General features: G+C 38.3%; 1 protein-coding gene across 1 annotated transcript in view; it reads left to right on the top strand.

Annotated features, from left to right (window-relative positions):
• The window catches only part of CenB1A (Centaurin beta 1A), a 316,525-nt gene extending 292,398 nt beyond the window's left edge, over window positions 1–24,127 (top strand). Inside the window, exons 14-15 of the mRNA XM_067141489.2 lie at window positions 16,200–16,320; window positions 21,351–24,127. Of these exons, the coding sequence (XP_066997590.2) occupies window positions 16,200–16,320; window positions 21,351–21,510 (281 nt within the window). The 3' untranslated portion in view covers window positions 21,511–24,127. The remainder of the gene's footprint in view (window positions 1–16,199; window positions 16,321–21,350) is intronic.
• The last annotated feature ends 753 nt before the right edge of the window (window positions 24,128–24,880 follow it).

Here is a 24,880-nt window from a genome sequence, read left to right as displayed (position 1 = left end):
TTCAGGAAGGTCTGGAGAAACTGACACATCGATGGCAAAAGTGCCATACAGTTACAAGGCGATTATGTTGAGAAGGTGGACGTAACATGTGTAATGTACTTCGTTTGGGTAGAAAAAAAAAGGAAGTGTAAGACAATATAGTACGCCCTTCGTATTTCATTCCAGCAATGAATCATTTCTTCTCACTTGCTTTGGCACTTGGAACAGAACAACAAAACCACAACGACCCATTCTGTCTGTGGTTTCATCACATAACATGTTTATTTTTTTCCCAACTAGAGCTTCAGTGATTTCTTGTGATCAGATGCAACTTCTGAAAATAAAAGGTGATTTGTGATAACCATAGAAATCCAGTGAAATTTATTTTATTTAGTATACTGTGCCTTTTAGAGGCTACCAGGAATAGAGCACAAAATATTAGCTGCACAAGCCAACTGACAGAATTATCACAATAGCTTCTCCTATAATAAAATAGATGGACGGGCTCTGTTAGTTATCATGAAGTTGGATTACCTTCATATTTTTATAGGTTGAGCTACATTTTTGAAGGTCATGTAAGCATTGGATGTAAGCTTAGACTGTATAGAAATTGGATTAGCTTTGCTTTCTATGGGTTATATGGGCATTATTCACAAAGCATTGTTACTCGTCCTTCCTTGTTTCGTTCCAAGGTAATTTCTCTTAGTCTGAGAGGTTCTGGTCTGAAAACTTTGTAGGTTGACAATGAAAAGTGAGCGCGCAAAAACTCTGTGTATAGTCTTAAGTAAATCACTCCCCTCTCAACTTTCTTTAAAAACTAATCATTGACAAATCTTTTTACAAAAGTCTCCAGTGAACCTCTACATAGGAATACCTTAATTTTGCTCAATACAGGGAAGCTTTTCCTTGGAATTGTGACCTAAGTTATGCACGGAATGAGTAGTTGGATGTCAACATTATGGAGCTGCTAAAATACCTGGCGATGACACAATGGTCGATGTGTTGTGATTTCTTGCACCTTTCCCCTGTAAACTAACAAAACGTAATTGTTGAAGTGTATGATATTAACAACAACCTAGACGTGTAATGACTTGTATAATATGTTCCATCCTTAAGTATTTAGTTTTAACTACATTTCTTTTGTTTCACTTAACCTGTTATTCCTATTAATTTGTAATTAGGATTTGCCTAAGTGGAGTTTTAGAATTGTAGTGTAGTTAATTAATTAGCATCTTCCTTTATTGTCATGAAATCCTTGTGTAATCATTCCAATATTTCAGCATTTAACAGCAGTTCTCATTTCTGTTAGCGCGTGGTAGGATATAATAATAATAATAATAATAATAATAATAATAATAATAATCGTGTAACGTGAAGGTGGGGAGGCAAATGATCACACAGCTGGTAGTGTTTACTCTTAAGATTTAATAATTAATACTTGCTTATACAACTACACTGGCACACAGCTACAGAGTTTGCCCCCCCCCCCCCCCCTTCTCTCTCTCTCTCTCTCTCTCTGTTATTCATTCTATTGCTATAAAACATAAACCGTCACACTATGCGCTCTGCTACTGCTGTCACGTAGACCCTGGGGCAGTTCACAATTACACTCGCTGTATATTCGTTAAACTTAATCAATGAATTGAGTAAAGATACTTTGTTTCATATGCTGTTCAACACCAGTTGCACTGTGCAACCATATTTATTTCCAATCTTAGCAAATTCATGTATCATTAATACTGTAGTATAAATACTAATTATACAAGTTATACAATCCAAAGGACAAGTTAATTGAACAATTAACTTTTTTAAACAATAAAAATGAATTAGAAATTGATATCATCAAAAAATTAAGTGAGAAGAATTGAAACTGGAAAAAAAAAATTGCAAGAAATTCACTAAAACTTGATTTTACTTGAGGCAAGTCTGAATGTGGTCATTTCAGACAACACAAATTATGTAAACAAAATTTGATACTGTGAGTCCAGCCATGATGGCTTAAGGAGGCTTGTTCATTTCTACTGTCTGTACTGCTTACTATTGCTTGACTGGCCAGGCAGGAAAAGAGTCAGGAGTACTACATTAGAGCAAGCAAGTTGTTTCAATCTGGGGCAGGATGGGAATTCCTGTCCTGGCCAAGACGAAATGCGATCGCATAGTACTATAGTTGATATAGTGGAGCATGTAAGCAAGTGTGACATTAGTTGCTTGCACTATCATTATTAAAACATAACACAAGTGTGCTGCGCTCTTTGAAGTAACATAAAATGTTGTGCCCATTTATTTTTAATAACAATTATTATATTAAAATACATTGTGATGTGATGATTGCAACTCTAGTATATATATGTAGGTCAAGTCATAATTCATGGCAACTATTTTTTTTCTCGCGAACAGGAGACAACATGGAAAATCTAAGATGTGCATTTGGAAACGTACGGTATGTACCTGCGTATGATGCCACTAGATGGTGTATGTAAACAACAGTGTGGGTCTAAGCATGCCCCCAAGTTCAGTGTGTGAGTGAGAGCGTTACAAAATGGAAGTCGTATATTAAAATAGCAGTTCTCCGCGGCAGAAATGCACACCAATGCCATGCAGAGTTGACTTTGATCTAATCCTCAAAGTCAAGAATCCATTACGTGGACAACGGTTTGCTAACAAAGAGGACAACGTAACTGCATTTCGGAGAGAGGTGTCACACGTTAGCGATACACATGCAGCGAATGGTATTCAGCGCCTGTCCCACCACTGGCAATGCACAGTGGAAACCTTGGGTGATTATTTTGAAGGTCTGTAACCAGTGGAGACCTGTCCTTTTCTTGTGTATTTGCTGTGTCTATACCATAATAAAACAGTGTTTACCAATGGCCTGTGTTCTGTCACTTTCCTACGAGAATCTCCTGAAGTCAGAATTTGTCTTCAGGCACTTTGCATAAGTACATGCCCTATATTTCCAAATGCATATCTTAGATTTTCCGTGTTGTCTCGTGTTTGCGAGGAAAAAAAATAGATGCCATGACTTGACTCGACCCTCATACAAAGTAACTGAGAAGATCTCAAAACTATTATATTATATCAGTTTTCTAAATAATCAAAATGGAGCGTTCTGTTTTATTCTCTATGTACTAACCATTTTCGTCCATGATATACTGTGTGTAATATTCACTGTTTTTAAAAAAATATTCTTTCTTCTATAGAAAAAATAATCACGACTCGCTTATACTTTTTTAATTTTCATATTAATATATTAAAATACATAGAAATGTTATGACAATGCAAGTATCTATAGTATATATAGTAACTGAAGAGAACTCGTAACCGTAATATTTTAAAAAAGCATAACAAAAATTATTGTTCTTCATGTACAAACCAGTACATCTCCATATAATATTAATACATCAGTGAAAGAACGTGATGTACGGGTAGCGTGCCTGCCTCTTAGCCGGAGGCCCCAGGTTTGATTACCACCCAGGTCATATATTTTTAACTGGATCTGAGAGCTGGTTCAAGGTCATCTCAGCATATGTGTTTACATTTGAACTATCTGGCAGTGAGATACTGGCCCTGGTCTAGAGCCAAGATGCGGCAGGAGAGGATTTGTCGAGTTTACCACGCGTCACCTCATAATCTGCAGACCTTCGGGCTAATCAACAGCTGGTTGGTTGGCCATGGCCCACCAGGACTGTTGGTGTCATAGGAGGGGGGTAGCCTAGTGAACAAATAAAATAAGTGTACATGGGTGAAGTAATTATAATATATACTACTCCTTTAAACAAACAAATAACCATGTACGATAGCTGCATCGCTTAAGTGCAGCCAGTATCCAGCATTCGGGAGATAGTGAGTTCAAATCCCATTGTCCGCAGCCCTGAAGATGGTTTTCCATGGTTTCCCATTCTCACACCAAGCAGATGCTGGGGCTGTACCTTAATTAAGGCCATGGCCACTTCCTTCCCACTCCTAGCCCTTTCCCACTCCTAGCCCTTTCCTGTACCATCATCGCCATAAGACCTATTGGTGTCGGTGCTACATAAAAGCAACTTGCAAAAAACAATTATGTATACAAACTAAATTGATGAACTTAAACATAGATAACAAATGATAACTAATGCCAGTTTTCAGTTATGTTTCCATGGGTAACCATATGGTCATTAACCCTCTCTGGACCTAGGTTAGACCATTCATCTCTTACTAAGAGCACTGAATAGCTGAAATCTCTCCCACTTGGGACACTTTCAGTGCATCTCTGCTGTTTCTCCACTGCTGAAATAAATGATCATCATCAACCTGCAGATATAAATTTATGTATCGATCAAGTTCATTATGATCTGGTAGATCTCTTGCCCAGTCTGTAAATAGTCTTTTTTCCCTTGGCTCTGTAGTTGCATTGATGATGATGTTAATAAGAGATCATGCTAAACATTAAATGTTTGTAGAGAGAATATTGGACTTCTCAGAGAGTGAAGCATTAGGCCTACATTTTGTACATATTTCATGCACAGTTGTATGGAGTTATTGCCTTTCATCCTGGGGCAACTTCTTTGGGGAAAAGTAACTAGGCATCAAAATTGTGGCATCTTTGTGAAGAATATAAATTTTTAACTTTCGATTCAGAAAGATGTTGCCAGTTTATTTCAGAAGCACTGTTATCTGAAAAATTAATTTGACATTTTATATTTGTTTATGTATTTGTATTATTGTTTATTTTTCATCTTTCTTACAAAGTAAATGCAACAGCTTATTAATTATCCAAAAATATTAACAGTGAATTTAAATATAATTTTAACTTGGCATTTCCATCTTCAACAGTACTATGTGATAGCAATGTATGAAACCATAGTAGCCCAGCAGTAAAGTTCCTTCTAAAACCTTTGTAGCTTCCCTGAAAGGCTGTAGAAAGAAATGAGCTGAGCAGGTACATTTTCGTCATAGCCTATTATTTTTTCTCTGGTATTTCCTGTGTAGGCCTATAGGATTGTTATTATATCCTTTACTTGGGAATGAACAGACTCTATCATGTTCACATAACTATTCCAGAGAGTATTGTTTCAGTGCAGACCGAAATTGACAGCACAGAGCTCTTCTTTTGAAGTACGATAAAATAGTTTAGGTGGTGTGCAACACCTCATTTGTTTCAGCTATTTTATCTTTCGGGTAAGACTCATCCAGTACATGCCTTAATACTGTATTGGGGATGTGCACAGCATAGCGGAGATGTTTGTATGTAATTTTAATGCCCTGATCTGTAACAAATGCAATTTTCTTCAAATTCTCTTGAGAAATACCTAGTTGTAAACAACCGGAATTCTAACTCCTTTCTAACATTAGTTTTAGGACAGTCGGGGAGAACAGTACACCCTAACATACCATATAATCCCGAATACCACCCACCACCGAATAAGACCCGCACCATAAATTGAGACGGCAACATACGGAAAAAGATAAAAAATAAAATAACTTGCATACCTATGTAATTTTCTTCAAATATACCACAAATATAAATTTAAACAACTTACAGTTAATAAAATCATCACAAAAATCGTAAATAAAATCAGTCCAATACACAGATCATTCACAACTCACCGTCGTCATCTGAAGTTTCACCATAGGAACTCGCTGGCATCTTTCCATAAATAGCCGTCCTTACTACCGTCCACTGAATTTGAAATTCCACATTTCTTAAAGCTTTTGGACACTAGATCACAGGGAATGCACACCCATGCGGTCTTGATCCAGCTGCATATTAGTCGCACTTCAGGCCTCTTCACTTGTCCGGTTGGTGTTAACGCATGATCACCATCAGACATCCATTTGGTTGTACAGCTGTTTCATTGCAGTTTTGAAAGGCCGGTTCACGCACACATCCAACGGCTGTAGAATAGAAGTGAGTCCTCCAGGAATTATCACAAGATCGGTTTCTTCTTTCCTCATCATATCTTTTACGGCGTCAGTTGTATGTCCTCGGTAACTGTCCAACACAAGTATGTTTTGTTTTTTTAATAAAGCGACGTTGCCAAATGCACTTCACCTAGTCCTCAACTAACGCACTGTCGTTCCAGCCGGACTCGTGTGTTCTAACAGTAACACCGGACGGCAAGTTTCCTTTCGGAAGTGTTTTCCTTCTTGGAACCACATATGGAGGGAGTTTGGTTCCATCCGCTAATACGCATAACATTACTGTGCATCGTTGCTTTTCGTTGCCACCTGTTCTGATGGTTACACTTTTAGAACCCTTTGTATCCACTGTAATTTCCAACGGCATTTCAAAATAGACAGGTGTCTGGCCAAGATTCCCAATTTGCGACAACAAATAAGAATTTTGGTTCCTCAAATGAATAATGTGACGCTGAAAGGCCATTAATTTTTCTTTATACGCCGCAGGGAGACATTGTGGAATAGACGTACGTCCCCGAATGCACAATCACCTTCTCTGATAACAGTTTTGGATCCATCCACGGCTTGCAGTAAAACCCTGTGTTTTGAGTTCTTTTGAGATCTCTAGTGCTTTCAATTGACACATTTCACTAACTCGCTTTTTTCTATCACAAATTTGTGGAGTCGTTTTTCAATTTCCGGAAACACTGCACTCTGCCCACGGAACGCTCTGTGATCGCCGTTACTTTTTAGAAGTTTTTCCTTCTTCTGCCAATCACAAATATATGATTCATCAATATCATAATTTTTGCCAATGGCACTATTTCCGTATATTTCAGCTTCGCTTACAACTTTTAAGTTTCTCACGCACAGTAAATGACCACAGACGCTGTTTTGAATCCATCGCTTACTATCAAGACAGTACTTTCACGGGACAGATATAGAACTTGAATGTGAGCGAGGTAGACTTCCGTAACCAACAGTCTCAACTCTTGCAAAGTACGATATCCTGCAAGATCAGCTATTCGCGCACCCAGCATGCCAGCAACACTTGTGAAATAAATGATGATCGAGCATCCGCAGCAGCAGCAGCAGCAGCAGCTTTCATATTTACTGCATAAACTTTGATTTACCGTATTTCATTACCTTACATTTCGCTTTTACATGCCACTGTAACCGTATTGAGAAAAAATCGATCTTGTTTTCTAGAATGCAACTAAAACACAATAAGACCTGAATGCCCGTTTACATGTGGTATATTGAGTACGGTAACCATATTCAAATCTATTTCAATACTCCATGTAAATGTAGTAAATATTTACGAGAATGAACGGCTTGAATATGACCTGCACCTAAGATTTAGAACCAATATTTTGGGGAAAAAGTGCGGGTGGTGTTCAGGATTATATGGTATTTTCTCGGCAACCAATCTTTTGTTATATAGTGCATTGTAATGAAACTAATGATGCTCTTTTTAGCTGTCAGTCCACAGGTCTGCAGTGGTCGAGCAATAATTACTCTCTTCAGTAGCTTTAAGGACGCTTGGTATCATGCTTGCTCGAACTTCATCTACGCAAGCTTCTGTGTGAACCGGGTGAGTTGGCCATGCGGTTAGGGGCGCGCTGCTGTGACCTCGCATCCGGGAGATAGTGGGTTCGAATCCCACTGTCGGCAGCCCTGAAGATGGTTTTCCGTTGTTTCCCATTTTTACACCAGGCAAATGCTGGGGCTGTACCTTAATTAAGGCCACGGCCATTTCCTTCCCATTCCTAGGCCGTTCCTGTCCCATCGTCACCGTGAGACCTATCTGTGTCGGTGCGATGTAAAACAAATAGCTTCTGCGTGATGAGAAACTGTAATTCGTGAAGGCGTAACTTCATGAATATTCAAAGCATCATATTAGGTAATATCTGACTAAATTCTATAATCCCGCACCCTTGATTGTGGTAAATGACCTAAGATATTTTGCACACATTTCCACCCTTTTCCTCAAATGAGCTCCTTATTTTCTTGGAATATACTTAAAATATTCTTCCTTTCTTTCTTTTCTTCGCTACACATGGTGCAGTAAACCATTAATGCCCCATGCAGTATTCATTATCTTGTCACAAGTATTGCACTGGGCATTTCAGACAGATATTTTTGAAGTTTCTTCAATAATACATGAAAACTTATCCCATGTTTGTCTAATTAGGTTGCCAGTATTGATGTCTGACTGCAATAAATTCTCCTGATTGTAATTTTTCCTTTACTGGCTTTCTTCTGTACACACTCGCAGTCCACAAAATACTGATTGAATGTGTTTGTTTTCCACTTACAAAGTAAAACTTCCTTCTATTTCACCTGAGCGTTTAAGAGCAGGACTACCAGCACTTGCCTGTACTGTCTGGCTTAAAAGAGTGGTGAAGGTAGGTGCAGCGATAGGTATTACTGCCTCCCCTCCAAGCAGGAGTGAAGGTAACTGCTGGCTGCCAAGTGTGGGGAGGCAACCAGGAGTAAAGTGAAAATGTACACTCTTGGGCTTAAGGGAGTAGCTTGAAGATAATAGTGAAAAATTGACCAGAAATCAGTTCACTTGAAGTTACAGGACTGATTGAAATTCAAAACTTATTGAGGTAACAGTATATAACTTCCTGTTGTTGCACATCGTCATAAATTACTCGCTCACTCACTCCGTAGGGTTCTGAGGGACGCGAAGTTCCCGTGCCGATCTCACAATCCTCTTCCATCCTTTTCGATCTTGAGCTTGCTCTTCCCAGTTATCAATTTGGAGGGTCCGGCATACCTTGTTGATCTCCTTCTTGCAGGTGCTTCAGGGTCTTCCTGAAGGTCTTTTCCCACTAAGACATCCCTTGTATAGATCTACTGGTGCACTGTTATCCTGTATCTTCAGTACATGTCCAGCCCAGCGCAGTCTGTTGGATTCTATTACACCCATTATGGTGTATTGAGAGAGGGTGTAAATCTCATGATTAGATCTTTTACCGGGCGAGTTGGCCGTGCATTTATGGTCGCGCAGCTGTGAGCTTGCATCCAGGAGATAGTGGGTTCGGACCCCACTGTTGGTAGCCCTGAAGATGGTTTTCCGTGGTTTCCCATTTTCACACCAGGCAAATGCTGGGCTGTATCTTAATTAAGGCCATGGCTGCTTCCTTCCCACTCCTAGGCCTTTCCTATCCCATCATCGCCATAAGACCTATCTGTGTTGGTGCGATGTAAAGCAAATAGCAAAGAATAATTTAGATACTTTCTGCCAGCTTTGCGAGATAGAATCGAACCATGGGCCAAATATTTTTCTATAAACTTTATTCTTAAAGACTTGCAACTGCTGCTGCTCTTTCTTGGTTATACTCCAGGTCTCAGAACCATATAGAAGTACTGGTCGAATGATTGTATTGTAGATAATCATTTTTGCATTCCTTGTTAAAAACTTGGAGCCTAATATAGGGCTCATAGAGTGAAATGCCTTATTTGCATTCTTGATTCTAGCTTGGTGTTCCTGTTGTCTTCGGATTTGCTCATCGATTAATACACTAAGGAATTTAAACTCCTCTACTCTTTTAAATATATATTTTCCAATCTTCAAAGGCAATCTGTCAACCTCCTCATGACTTGGTCTCTGCACAACCATGTAATGTGTCTTTTTATCATTTACCTGTAAGCCAATTTTTGCTGCCATTTCATCTAGTTCCACAAATAACTGCCTAATTTCTAATTAATTGCAGCCAATAAGAACAATATCATCCACATGTGCATGGACTTTGTTGTCTCCCCAATGTGATGCCAGCAGGTACAAGAGCTAATTTCCTGATAATCTTCTATGATGCAATGTTGAATAGAAGAGGAGATAGTGCATCCTCTTGTTTCAGACCAGTTTTATTCTGGAAGGAACTTAATGTTCTGTCCTTGAGCAAAACACGGCTAACATTACCATCCATACACAGTTTGCACATGTTAATTAATTTTATGGGAAAGCCAAACTCCATCATGATGTTCCACAGCCCTTTTCTCTGGATTGAATCATATGCCTTGAAGAAATCTATAAAGAGGTAATGAACCAACTCCTTATGTTCCCACACCTTATCATTAATAGTCTTAATTGCAAATATGTTGTCTGTATTGGATCTGTTACTACGAAAACCTTTCTGATAGTCCCCATTAACATTTTCAGCAAATGGTTTTAAATGCTGTAAAAGAATAAAAGACAGAATTTTGTAGGCCGTGTTTACAAGAGATAAACCACAATAATTTTGAAGTTCTTCCTTATCTCCTTTTTTATGAATTGGGACAATAAGTGATTCCTGCCATTCTTTGGAATAACTTCATCGTGCCATATCCTTACAATGTTCTTATATATGTACTTATGCAATCTTTCTACACTGTATTTAATAAGCTCAGCAGGAATGTTGTCACAATGCGAAGCTTTATTGTTTTTAAAATGTTTAATACTTTGTAATACCTCTTGATATGATGGCTCTGGTATTTGTTCTTCTGATGGGGATCTAGATGGTTTACCAATACAGATTTATGGATCATCACTATTCAGCAAGGAATCGAAGTATTGCTTACAGTAATTTGATAATTTGCCCTGATCAGCAATTAAATTTCCAGACTTATCTCTCATAATACTCAATCTTGGTTGAAATCCTTTTTTAATTGTGTTGACATTTCCATACATCTTGTGGATGTTCCTGTTTCTGTACTCATCTTGGAATGATTCTATTGGTTGTCTCAGGTAGACTTTTTTCGTTCTTCAAATTAATTTACTACATTCTTTCTGTTTTTCTCTGTATAGTTCCTCAACATCTACATTCTTATTAGACTGCAGCCACTTATATTGCCATATTTCCGCTTCATTGACTGCATCTTGACATGCCTCATCAAACCATTTCTTTTTCTTACTAACACCTTTTGGAATCACTTTCATTGCTACTGTTGTCATGATTTGTTTCGCGCTATTCCACATTCATTCACAAACTTCGTCATTTGTTTCATCATTACCGAGCTCGATAGCTGCAGTCGCTTAAGTGCGGCCAGTATCCAGTATTCGGGAGATAGTGGGTTCGAACCCCACTGTCGGCAGCCCTGAAGATGGTGTTCCATGGTTTCCCATTTTCACACCAGGCAAATGCTGGGGCTGTACCTTAATTAAGGCCACAGCCGCTTCCTTCCTATTCCTAGGCCTTGCCTATCCCATCGTCGCTATAAGACCTATCTGCGTCAGTGCGACGTAAAACAAATAGAAAAAAAAAAGCATTTGTTTTATCAATGTCTTCTGTAGAATCTTCTCCCAGAATATCACATCTGTTTATAATTTCCACATTATACTTTAATCTTTCATCCTCCTGCTTCAGTTTCTCAGTGTCAGCTTGCATCTTTCCTCAGTCTGTGACTTACAAGAGGTTTTCAATTTAATTTTAACGGAAGCAATTATCATATTGTGATCAGATCCTATCTCAGCTCCTCTGTAAGCTCTTATATCAGTTATGGAGCTTCTCTGCCTGTTATTCATTAGTATATGATCTATGTGATTGGCAGTTTTACCATCACACGAATACCGTGTGTCCTTATGTATTTGTTTATGTGGGAAGGTGAGACTCCGCACATTCATGTTTGTGGATGTAGTAACATTGATCAGTCTAATGGCATTATCATTGCTTTCTTCATGCAGACTTTCCCTTCTTATTGTTGGCACAAACATTTATTGTGCATTGAAATCACCCAAAATCATTTTGACATCATGTTTGGGTGATTTTTTCCACAATTCTAACAAATCCTCACAAAAGGAGTCTTTAACGTGATAATCCTTGTCGTTTGTGGGGGCATGGCAGTTTACGAGTGATATGTTAAACCATTTAGAATATACCCTCAAATAGCATAGTTTTTCATTCACATGTTCAAAGGACAGCACTGACGATACTAGAAAATTTTGGAGACAAAGTGCAGTACAAAATTTGTGGGGTCCAGTTTCTTTACCACTCTTAAAGAATGTATACTTCTCCATGTCTTGTATACCATTACCTAATAATCTAGTCTCTTGAATTGCAGCAATTCCCACTCTATACTTCTCCAACTGTTCACGGGATTTTGAAGGATCCAGATTAATACAGGGTTCTTACATTCCAAGTTCCTATTCGTAAAGCCGATTTTCATTGCAGGGTCGTCATATTTTGATATCCATTCTTATTCATCTGAGGCAAATGTGAGATATTTGTAACAACTTTTTTCTTTTTTTTTTTATTTTATGCAATAGAGCTGTTACCCTATGTGCAGTCCCCAACCTGGAGGGCCAGAGACTTTTCTATCAGGGTTGCCATGCCTTAGCCAAGTAGTCCCAGTTTTAAGGCACCAGTTACTCGCCCTTACCCCTTCTATTAGAACAGGATTTGCTGGTTGTAATGTATAGCAGCCAAATATTTCTTGAGTTTCAGTTTAAGGTACACTTACTCGACATGGATGCACCCCCCAAGGTTCTCAACCAGCCGATGCTTGGAATATTCATTCACGTCTTTAATGGAGTGGTTTCCCGTTCCCTTCCCCATCCTTTGCTGTTGGCCGTCTAGTGGCTCTTCCATCTTTAGGAGTAGTTTCTCACTCCAAGGGCAAGAGTGTGCCCTTCCTTCCACCCGCTCATCCACCCTCCTAGGAGGCTGTTGGCATTTGGTAGAAGGTGGTCTCCTTATACCGGGCGATACTCTATCCCTGCATTCATTAGCTGCCTATATATAAAATATATACAACCGTTGCCCTCTTTCTACCATGGGGAGGTGAATGTCGGTATTTCACCGTCATTGAAACTGGGACCAAAAGGCATTTCCGAGTTTCTCTAGTTCTTTAGAGAGGACATCTTCATAACGAATAAATAAATCTTGTATTTGGATGATATGAAGGTTCACAGTCTTGACAAGGAGATTTGGATTCCAGCAAAGATCATGTTGTCATCTGGCAGCTAAATAAAATAGTGTAGCAGCTCCAGGCAGACAAATAATGGAGCAGCAAGATTGTACAGCCATCCTCAAAGTAGCTGAAGAAGCCTCGTGGTCAAATATCTCCATGAACCACTTGCGAGAACAGAGTTATGGCTGCTGTGGTGTAGCCTCGAGGACATGCGACGCAGTGTGTAGCCAACATGCAGGCAGCTGTGATGTGTAGCAATGTGGCAAGGAGAGGTGACACAAGAGAGCCTCAGGGCTCATGCTTAAATAGTGAAACTGGTGGGCAAGGCTAAGGCAAACTAAGGTTTTGAAGATTAGACAAAGATTGCAAGATAAAGATTAATTAAAAATATAATCCATTATGAAAATTACAATAAAGATGCAGTGGTTATAAAATACATTAACATTATTAGGGAAAGAATTAATAAAGTGATCGTGCTATCAATGATGTCACCTGAAATGTCATGGAACTTATAAGGAAACACCAGTAGGATTCATATTACAAAAGGTTCTAGAACATCAACAATCGCAAGAGAGTAGGAAGGTTAGTAAGTTAACTACCAGGCAAGAGTATGGTCACGGTGAATGGCAATAACGAACTCAATGAAGAAAGATTAAAGTTAGTGATAATATACTTACCAGTTAAAGTACATCTGCAGGAGGAATGTACTGTGACATTTAAATACATAAACAAATAATATACATAGAATAACCAATTAAGCTCAAATATTAACAACTAAATCATTTTTACATAAACGTAAACACCAGCAAACTACTGAAATTTATCTGTGATAAGAAACGCGCGCGTGCGTGTGTGTGTGTGTTTTTTTATGTTTTGGAATATACCGGTAAATGGTTCCTGAAAAGAAGCACCGACCCATGCACAGCCACCTCGGCAATTGTGGCTAGGTGGCTTTCTTTGAGAGCAAACCTCTTCCACAACTTGGCCATCATGCCTGGTATGGTACCTCTTGCACTCACCAACACAATCCGTAAACAGTGACGGAGTTTACATGATATTCCTCCATGATTTAATTGGATACAGGAATGTAAATTGCCTGCTTCCCAGAGTACACAATGTGCGACTGTTGTTCGCCTGATTCTAGATGTATTGTTGTTAATGCCAAGCGGGCATCAATTTTTGGTAAAGAGACAGTCTCTCATAGTGCATTGGCACTGTCGGTGGCTCCAAGTAGCCTACGCAGTGACCTCCACAATATGCACTAGCCAGCGTCTTGGTAGGTGTGCTAGGTACCAACTGATGAGCCCAACCTAGCACATGAGGGCGAAACGCTGGCAACCGGGAATGAGTTAGCTGGAAAATTTATAACGTTCAATAACGGACCATTTATATTGGTATTATAAATTTACTCATTTGGGACAAATATTTCAGATTCCCTGTGGGAATCGACATATCATCTGACAGTTTTCCGAACAGATGTATTATAGGACAATAGCTGATCAGATACATCAATGCTAGGCTTTGCTTTGTTATAGTCAATAACTATGGATGGTTTGAAAATTTCCGTGTTACTCTCATCACGTTTTCCTGAAGTTACAAATTCTAACTGGTGCTTAGTTGAGAGCATATAAACCTCTCGCTTGTCCATCCATTTCAGTGCTAGGATACCGTTCTGTGATTCCTTAGCAACCATTTCTCTTTTCTTGATTTTTTTTTTAGACCTGGCGGAAGCCCAACTCTATTCTTCTGCAAGGTACCAACCAGATGAGTGCGTCTAGCTTGGAGTTTGTTCACCAGATCAACTGACGTGTAGAAATTGTCTGTGAACAAAGTTGATCCACTGTCTAAATAAGGATCCATAAGTTCCATCACAACAGCTGTAGCATGTGATAGTCCAGGGTGAACATTTGTCCCTTTGCTGCAGTACACTTTTGTGGTGTAGGTATAGCTGTCTTTATCACATAGTTTGAATACCTTCACCTCGTATTTATGAGCCTTATTTGGAATAAACTGGCGAAATATTAGTCTTCCCCTGAAGGGGATCATAGATTCGTCAATGACTAATGTTTCCTTTGGCTCATTTAGTCCTTTGAAATTCTTATTGAGCTTTAGAACAAGAGGTGCGATTTTATACAACCTGTCATGACCTTGGTTTGCTTCACTGTTGAAATGCTAGAAACAGAAAATCAGTAAGAACTTGTCCCAGTTCATTACATGACCCCCAACATAGTTTTTATACAGTCTGTTCTTTCTTGACCAATAAGTTTGCAGTTTGGGGAACCGTGCTAAGCCCATCCACATCAATAAGCCTAAGACCTTTTTCATGTCAGCACAATTGATATCAGTCCACTGAGTGAATCTACTCCGCCTACTCGTTTCCCTTGCAACACATTAACACATTCTTTGCATTTTCATTGGTTTCGTGCACCTCATATTGATGATATCGTCATTAACTATAGCATGATATAAATCAACTGGTTGAGATTTAGCACTCAGAGGAAATTTTAAACTGGGGCTACGTGTGAATAAAAAATGTTTCTGCAAACCTGAGAATGTTCCCCAGTAATTGTCACTGGCTGGTGATATGGTTGAATCATCGCACGATGCAGCACCGGATTCTTTGCTAGTGTCCTCACTACACAAACTACTGTCCAATTCCGACTCTGCATAGGTGGCATCACACGGCAAATCCAAAATGTCAACATCACTTGATTCAGCACTCAAACCCTTTTTCAAGTTCTTCTTCCATCTTTCTATCGGTAATCATGGCTTACTTGACACAGAAATACATATAACATGAATTCAGTTCTTGTCACAAAACTGTAATTACAAGGAACTCATTGAAAGGAACGTAAACCAACAGTTCACAACACAGAGCACAGTGTTCCACAACAACAAAGGTAAAAATGTCGTCACCCCTGTGAGGGTGACGCGCACTTTCTCTGTTGCATTGCCATCCTAGTAACCATATGTCACCCCAATAGGGAGACATAAAAATAATAACTTTGAACATAAATTACGTCTTTGATTATCATCTACGAAGGAAATTATGCACAGACAAAGCCCACAACAACCTGAAATATGTATATCACATTTCCGCAGTCAACCACGAAGAAAGCAAATGTACGCATTGACGTTAACGTGTTAAGTACAGACTAGGTAAATAACAATTGTGGAATTGCTACCTGGGCAACAGCCCCAAATGCAGATCAGTGGTAACTGATTGATTACAATACTAATGCAGTATTTGTGTTTAAAATGATTTTTGTGGATCACAAAAGTCATTAAGTTAAAATAAATTACTTTTTGTCTTTTAAGTTGGTCCTTTTTGATTCTACCCATTAGCTCCTTAATTAGGAATTTAAAACACACCTTACCATAGTTTGGAATCACCTTGTGAATATATTTCTTTCACATTAATCAGTTTTTAATTCATTTGCCAACAGGTCATACTGCTCAGGTTTGCTTGCTGCTGAAACACAGAGCAAATCAGCACTTGAAGGATTCTGGCAATACTGAACCACTTGAAATTGCCATCCGTGAAGCCAATGCCGACATTGTTACTTTGTAAGTCTAGAAGTTAAATACTTAATGTCATGGTCCATGAATTTGTCTGATAAGATGTCTTGTTTTAAGTGAATATTCTTTGTTTTCCTGTATGAAGTAGTTTAGCACCTCCTTTATCTTTTTTTAAAAAAATTTTCTATATTTTTAATCTCCCATTTCATGACTGTAAAGCTGTACTACAGTATATTGTAGTCCAAGTTTTGAATTCTGACTCTGGTATACTATCCTGAGTTTGGTTTCCTTTGTCTTTTCACTGTTCCCAGGAAGTTTGCTCTGCGGTTTTGATCACTTATCAGTGAGCTTGCATTTGGGAGGTTGGCCGTTCAAACTCCACTGGGCCGTGGGGTTAGGATCGTGCAGCTGTGAGCTTGCATCCGGGAGATAGTGTGTTCGAACTCCACTGTCGGCAGCCCTGAAGATAGTTTTCCGTGGTTTCCCATTTTCACGCCAGGACATTAATTAAGGCCATGGCCGCTTCCTTCCTACTCCTAGGCCTTTCCTATCCCATTGTCGCCATAAGACCTATCTGTGTTGGTACGACGTAAAGCAAATAGCAAACCCCACTGTTGATTTCCCATTTTCACACCAGACAACTGCTGAAGCGAAACCTTAATTAAGGCCCTAGTCCTAGCCCTTTCCTATCCCATGATCACCATAAGATAAGTCTTTGTTACTGCTATGTAAAATAAATACCAAAAAGAAAGTTCACAGGGCTCCTTTCCCATTCGTGTTCACGTATGCTACTCTTTCCCCAAGCCATATATTATAATGCAGGATATCAGGCAACTCCTGACCACTTCAGTTCATGGGGTGTAGATAGAGTTGTGCTCTGTCAGAACTATGGTTCGGTAGTTTTGGTCGAATACATAAATGACGTTGTAAACTGTATAGTTACTGGTATTATTGTTAGGAACAAAGACCTAAATGAACGTATAGGATAGGAACTGAAAGCTGACTATTTTGTTACACATAATTAGAACTGCACATTGTTCAGAGCCAGTCTGTTGGTTAGCGTTCCATTCCTACAGAATATACAGTATATAAACATTGCATTTTATAAATAACAAAAAAATCATAGGAGTTCTGTACACACACACACACGCGCGCGCGCGCACACACACACACACACACACACACGCACCTATATAATTGTTTAATTTTATAAGTTACCAGACTGTTTTTCAACGTGACTTCGGTCTCTGTGTTCAAAACAAACATGCGAAGAGCTTAATGGAATAAGGAGGAATCCCTCAAAAGCGTATTTTTTGGATATTTAGTATTTTATTAAATTTTCTGTGTCCGACTCACTGGCTGAATGGTCAGCATTGAGGCCTTCAGTTCAGAGGGTCCTGGATTTGATTCCTGGCCAGGTGGGGGAATTTAGTTGCGTGTAATTAATTCTTCTGGCTCGGGGACTGGGTGTTTGTGTTTGTCCCAACACTTTCATTTTCATATTCAGACAATGCACTACACTACCAACCACTACAGAAACACGCAATAGTGATAGGGTTGGCGTCAGGAAGGGCACCCAACCTTAAAACAGGGACAAATCAACATGTGCGCCACAGTTCGCACCCGTGAACCTACAGATGTGGGAAAAGCGGCAGAAGAAGAACAAAGGGGTCAGATTTTCTGTAATTTAAGGAAAAAACACTTTTTTCTTTGATAATAGATGACGTCATCTCTTCTTATTTTTGACTCAGTTAATTTTTAACTGTTAGGTTCTTCGGTCTGCCAAAACTAATTTTGAGTAATAAATTTATAAACTACCTGAGAAAGAAACAAATGGTAACAGTATTATACTTGAAAAATTAAGTTTTTCTTTTTCTTGTACAATTTTGAGGTAGTTTATACATTTAGTAATCAAAATTAGTTTCAGCAGACTAAAGAATTTAACAGTTATAAAAAATAGAAAAAAAAAACAAAATATTTAAGCTATTGTTTTAGGTAGGTATGGGGAACGTGCATGTCATGAGGTTCAGAGCGCTCTAATGGACTTCGGTGAGTTACCGCATTGGCTAGTGCTGTGAGTTGCTAGTGCTAATAGTGAGCAAGGAGCAATCATCAAGGGATATTTTCATTTTTGATGGATTTAATGCCGTGAATTTCATACCCGAAAGTGAATAAAATAATACCACAATAGAGCACACTATTTCAAACGATATTATACATGTTAAATAACAGAAGTTTTTTTTCACTTTGCTTTATGTCGCCCCAGATAGGTCTTACGACGACAATGGGATAGAAAATGGCTAGAATCAGGAAGGGAACCATCATGGCCTTAATTAAAGTACAGACCCAGCATTTACCTAGCGTGAAAAAAGGTTAGCTGGGCTGAGTGACTCGGACGGTTGATGCGCTGGCCTTCTGACCCCAGCTTGGCAGGTTCGATCCTGGTGCTCAAATATGTCAGCCTCATGTCAGTAAATAACTCCTGCGGGACTAAATTCCGGCACCTCGCACCTCCGAAAACCGTAAAAGTAGTTAGTGGGACATAAAGTCAATAACCTTATTATTAAAAATAATGGACATAAGCCTCTCCATCTCCTCTTGTCTTCGCACTGCTTCTTCCTCGTCACTCTTGCCCAGTCCTCTCCACTTCTCCTCGGTACACACTTTTCCACTCCTTTTATCCACTTGTCTCTTGGTCTTCCTCTCAGTTGTTTTCCTGTTATCTCAGTTTCATGCATCCTTCTCGGTATACTTTCCTCTGTCATTCTCTTCATGTGTCCATACCATCTAAGTCTAGATGCCTCTATCCTGTTCTGCAGTGGCTCATCTTTTACTATATCTCTAACATTTTCATTTCTTATCATTATTATTCTTATCATTAGCCGGGCTGAGTGGCTCAGACGGTTGAGGCGCTGGCCTTCTGGTCCCAACTTGGCAGGTTCGATCCTGGCTCAGTCCGGTGGTATTTGAAGGTGCTCAAATACGTCAGCCTCGTGTCGGTAGATTTACTGGCACGTAAAAGAACTCCTGTGGGACAAAATTCCGGCACCTCGGCGTCTCTGAAAACCGTAAAAGTAGTTAGTGGGATATAAAGCAAATATCATTATTTATTAGTATTCTTATCATTACCCAAGTTTCTGCTGCATACGTCAGAATAGGTACATAGTACATCCTGTATATCACTCTTCTCAAACACCTTTGCACAGTGACATATCAATGTTATTCCCTATAGTTCTTAAAATCTTTGCTATTCCCGTTCTTGAAGAACTTCCAGTCTTCAGGGGTCTTCCTCCCCTTCCCTACTACTTTCAACACACGATAAAGCCACTGTTTCCCTACTGCTCCTGCTGCCTTCACCATCTCAATACTCACTTCATCTAAACCTGGGGCTTTCCCTTCTTTTGTCTTGTCCAGTGCTACCTCCACTTCTCCCCATGTTAAGTCTTTTTTCTTTTTCCATGTTTCTTCCTTCCTCTCTCCCCATTTCTACTCTCCTCCTCAGTGCATTTTTAAATCGTAGATGTGAAATAGGAAATATTTTAAGACATTCCACCCCTAAGAGATTAAATGAGATTAGCTCCGGAAACAGAATTATTCATCCCTCCAAAACCATTTGATGTTCGAAGTTGTAATTTTACAAGAGGTTTTTCTTTTTATGTCCTGGATGTTAAGTTTGGTGTACTTCAAAATGTTTTAATAATAATAATGTTATTAGTTTTATGTCCCACTAACTACTTTTATGGTTATTGGAGATGCAGAGATGCCGGGATTTTGTCCCACAGGAGTTCTTTTACGTGCTTGTAAATCTACCGACATGGGACCGACGTATTTGAGACCTTCAAATATCACTGAACTGAGGCAGGATCGAACCTGCCAAGTTGGGTTCAGAAGGCAAGTGCCTCAACTGTCTGAGCCACTTAGCCCGACAAAAATCACTAACTAGAATCAAAACTAAAGAAGTTTCAAAATGCAGTCGTAACTGCACTTAATATTTTTTGCAGGAAAGAATTCGGATTCATTTACAGGAAGAGTGAAATCTGGAATCAGCACAAAATTATCGGACAGAGAACTTAATAATGGCTTGCACCACTGTCATTCTCAAGGTGTCAGTTGCAGTTGAATTATACTTCTGATATTACTTCACGATACTTATTTCATATGCCATTGCTGGCTGGACCTAGTGTTTTCAGTGCACTGTGTCTTCTGGTATAGACTAGAGCTAGTTCATTACTTTCATTGACCTGTCTCAATCTTATCCTTGGCTTTGACAATATGAAAGTGATTATTCTCAAAATGAGCATAGAAACTACCAAATTATAAGGTACATGTTTCGCCCCTCTTTTACTGGGCATCATCAGCCTTATTCAATCCTAAAACAAACATTGGTGTGAGGTCCTTATCCAATTTATGTAAACTATGCTGTTAAAACGCTTAATAATATTGACACTGTGGTTCCTTATATTAGGGTACAAGGATATCTAAAACACATATATACACACATTAAAATCAATTTTAAAAAATTGAAATGGCTAAAAGAATTTTGTATCACATTATTTCTTAAAAATATTCATGTCTGAATCTGAAGTGGATCTTCTTCATAATTGCTTGAATAATAAGCAACACTTAGGGACCAGTGTGCTGAACCCAAGGTTATCAATAGAAATGATCAGTGTAACAAAACATGCGTAATGGGTGGGAGATCTGTTTTTTAAAAAAAGTTGAGAGTTAAAGAAGCGTAGTCAAATTGAAGAAGTACTTTTCTATATTGTACTACTGCTGATTTGCATTCTCTCATTGTTCCTTTAACTATCCTTTAACTGTCATTTAACTTCATGCCAGTGCCTTTATCTTTTAAACTACCTTGATGTTTTCATCATCAGAATTTTTCCTTTTCTGTCCCTTGACAATTTTATTTTGATTGGCTTGTATCACCTTTGTTGCTCCCTCGCACTGTTATAGCACTGCATGCTCTTTCTTTTGTTTGGACATAATTTCCATTATTCATGATTTCTTCTCTTTTGTCTTTCTAATCATTTTTGCTATGGAGTGTGGTCGTGATAATTTCTTGCATGTTGCAGGTTGAGATTGGCGATGCTGAATGAGCAGATCAAGGCATCAGAATTGGGTTCAACGGGTGATGATACATTTAATGATGTTGTGCGGGACTTTTCACAGTTAGCTTATTCACACCCTGAACGCCTTCACAGGGGTAAAAATGACTACCCAGAAACAGAGTGAGAACAGGGTGTGGCGTCGTCGAAGTCTTCGTCGTCGTCACGCCGTGAGAAAGTTTCTGCATTTGTACGCTCTTCAGCCCGTAGGCTTTTCCCCATTACAACCAAGAGAGGGAAGCGCAAATCTTGTGATCGTGCATTAGGAGAACAAAATGATGGAACATAGTGTCTGTCATTAGCAGTATCGCCTGTGGTTCAGTCTTGAAGAGAAAATTGTTATGAAGCAACTCTATTTTTGATTGAATTGGTACATACGTTATCTCATCATGAATTGGAAATACATGTACTGTGCTTAATGAAGATATTTCTTGCAACTGCTTTGTAAAGTGTTAAATGTGCAAATGTGAAGTTGAGGTTGATTCAGTCTCAGTTGTAATGGACTGATTAATTACTAGTGGATGGCGTAAGATCCACTTGATTATGAATCTCTGTCGTTGCGAATCTCCTTTATTTTTTAATTCTATATATTTTTCTCTTCTAATAATGACTGTGAGAAATACATTAAAGTATTCTGCATTCCAGTATAAGAAAATGCTCACTTACCTGTAATTTTAGGAGTAACGAGACATTATCCAAAACTGAATGATACCACATATTTTGCATGGAGAATATTAGAACCTTCTAAGAAATGCAGGGTTTTGTAGCAAGTAGTTTCAGTGCCTGTAAGGCATTGTATTGGCACTGCAATGCTAAGACTGAATAGCTATATATTAAATCTTAGCTGCTTCACTTTAACATGCAGGAAGGAAGCTTCCCATGTATAGGAATTGGAACTATTAATTCCTTGCTCTTGAAGTAAAAGGGAGTATCAGTTTAACAAGTTAATGTTAGTCTGTTGTATTTTCAAATTTTGAAGAGAAAAGTAGAAATTAAGAAATAGTATTTTGGATAGTAAATTGATTTTGGAAGGGGGAGGTAGCAGTTGGTAATGCAGTTGCAGAACATTGTCAGATTTAATTCAGGTTATTGTGTATACTTACCAGGAAATGTGGATAGGATATCAGATTACTGGAAAACATATAGTTTAGAAGGGACCGAGCGTAGTGGCTGCACGTCTTACACACTACGACTACGGAGCCAAGCTCTGCATTCAGGAGATTCATGGGTTCGAAACTGTTGGCTATCCTGAGAATGGTATTCTGTGGTTTCCCATTTGCAGTTCCAGACATACGTTGGCACAGTTCCTGTTCAGAGGCCACAGCTGATTCCTTCCACCTCCTCACACAATTTCATTGATATAATCATTCATTTCATCTTCATTAGCTCCTCAGTTGAGGTTGGCATCAGAAAGGGCATCTGGCTGTAAAAACATGACGTGTAATCTCACCTCACATCATCTCCAACCCTGTATAAAGAAGTGGGGCTAAGGGGGTAAATATACAGTATAGTTCAGAAGGGAAATGCTTTGAAAGAAATATGTCCAAGTAAAGAGCAAATGCATTTATTTATTTATCTATTTATGACTTTAGCAGTGGTGAAGTTAGGGATCGTGGCCCTCTCTTACACTTAACCACATAATTTACAGATAATACACATATAAAAGAAATGTACTATTCTATTATAAACTCAAAGATAAGATAAGCTAAACATTACAGATTTGGACAGCATATATATGAAGAAAGAAAGCAGAGTTAAACAAATAAAATAGAATAAAAGAAAAAAAAGAAATCTGGAGCATAAAAGTAAAAAGAAAGAGACAAAATCAAAATGAAAGATACAAACCGAAAAATATAAACAATGTGTAAAGAGAACTCAATATGGAATACGGTAAATGGAAATATAAGTATGACTATAAAAAGTGATCTATGTACATGAGTATGAAGCTAAATATTATGTACATTTACATAATAATAATAATAATAATAATAATAATAATAATTACTACAATCTCACACACACAACCTATCATTCGTCATCATACACACAAAACAATCAGTGGTACCAGTATTCAACCGGTAATCTTTACATGCAGTCTTAAATTTTGATATTGACTGTGAGTTCCTGACAGCAGCTGGGAGTGAATTCAAAAGTCGTGACCCAGCCACAACGAATGATCTATTATACATTGAAGAGTGGTTGACTGGAATAGTGAGGGAAGTGAATTCAGGAGACGCATTGTCCAAAATATTCAGAATGTGCTCCATATGACTGCCAACAGAGGAGCGTTCAAGTGATAAATAACTCTTCTGAGTATGGTATAATGGAATGGTATAAAATAATATTGATATATCCTCCTTTAACTTTGATGTCAGTACTGTGTTTTAGCTAAGAGAGAAATTATCTGCAAATTTACCTGACTATTAGTCAACTTAAGAGTGTGGATGTTTCTTTGTATATTGATATTATTTTGAATCATTGACATAGTCAAATCAAGTCCCATGCTGCAAAATCTTAAACAGTAATAAAAAGCTACTGTCATTTTTCCCTTTCTGAACTCCTAAGCGATATGAATAGGAAGATGATCTGAGAGTAATATGGGAAAATGTATATGGAAAATTTGCTTTCAGATGTAGGCCATGTAAATGATACAGGTCCAAGATAAAAGGAAGAAAAATGTATTTTTCATATTCACTTTTTTATAAATTGTAATATTGTACATAGCATTTGCTGGCTATCCTAAGTTCCATAATAACTTCATTTAAAATAGCTTTATGGGAAATATGTGTGTTTTAGGCCTTCTTAAAAGTGAAACATGAAAATTTATCCATCTGGATTTGGAAACGCTTATGCCATAAGAGGTAAAAGAAACTGTCAAGTATAGATATTGAAAATTTCTCGCAGGCCTGATAAATGCTCATTATTACTAAGTATTCACATTTTTAAATATTTATTTTTATTTATCATTGAAGTAGTGTTAACTCAGTTAAAATAGTAGTATAATTCTGCTCACTCCATTCTGAGGTATGTCCTTGTTTTTAATGAAGAATTATTTTCAGGAATTACCAATGGAGAGGTATTATAATATGTTGTAACTTAATATCCCTTTACTTCCAGAGCAGAAATAGTTTCATTCCTGAGTTGTCATTCTCGGTATTTTTGTGCTACGTGTATGTACAATTTGTGAGTTGTTCCTGTGCAATATGTTGCTTGCTGCAGATAATTTTGCATCATTTTATATTGCTATATGATCATTATAAGTACAGTAATGCCATTGTATAAAGCTGTACATAATGTTCTTCTTCAAATGACTGTTTCAAAACAGGGATAAGGGTGAGAAATTTGCATCAGAAATGACCTCAGTGTTTCACATTCCAATTTTGATTTGGTGTAAGTTATCAGATGGGTATTATTGGGTCTCTCTGGAATATTCAGAGAGATGATATTTGCTAGGGTACATATCTTTATGTCTTACTACAAATTCGTGGCCTGTGATA

The sequence above is a fragment of the Anabrus simplex genome, chromosome 2 (assembly GCF_040414725.1).
Source record: "Anabrus simplex isolate iqAnaSimp1 chromosome 2, ASM4041472v1, whole genome shotgun sequence".
Taxonomy (NCBI): domain Eukaryota; kingdom Metazoa; phylum Arthropoda; class Insecta; order Orthoptera; family Tettigoniidae; genus Anabrus; species Anabrus simplex.
Note: the sequence above shows the minus strand (reverse complement) of the source record. Positions and strands in the feature narration are given on the sequence as shown.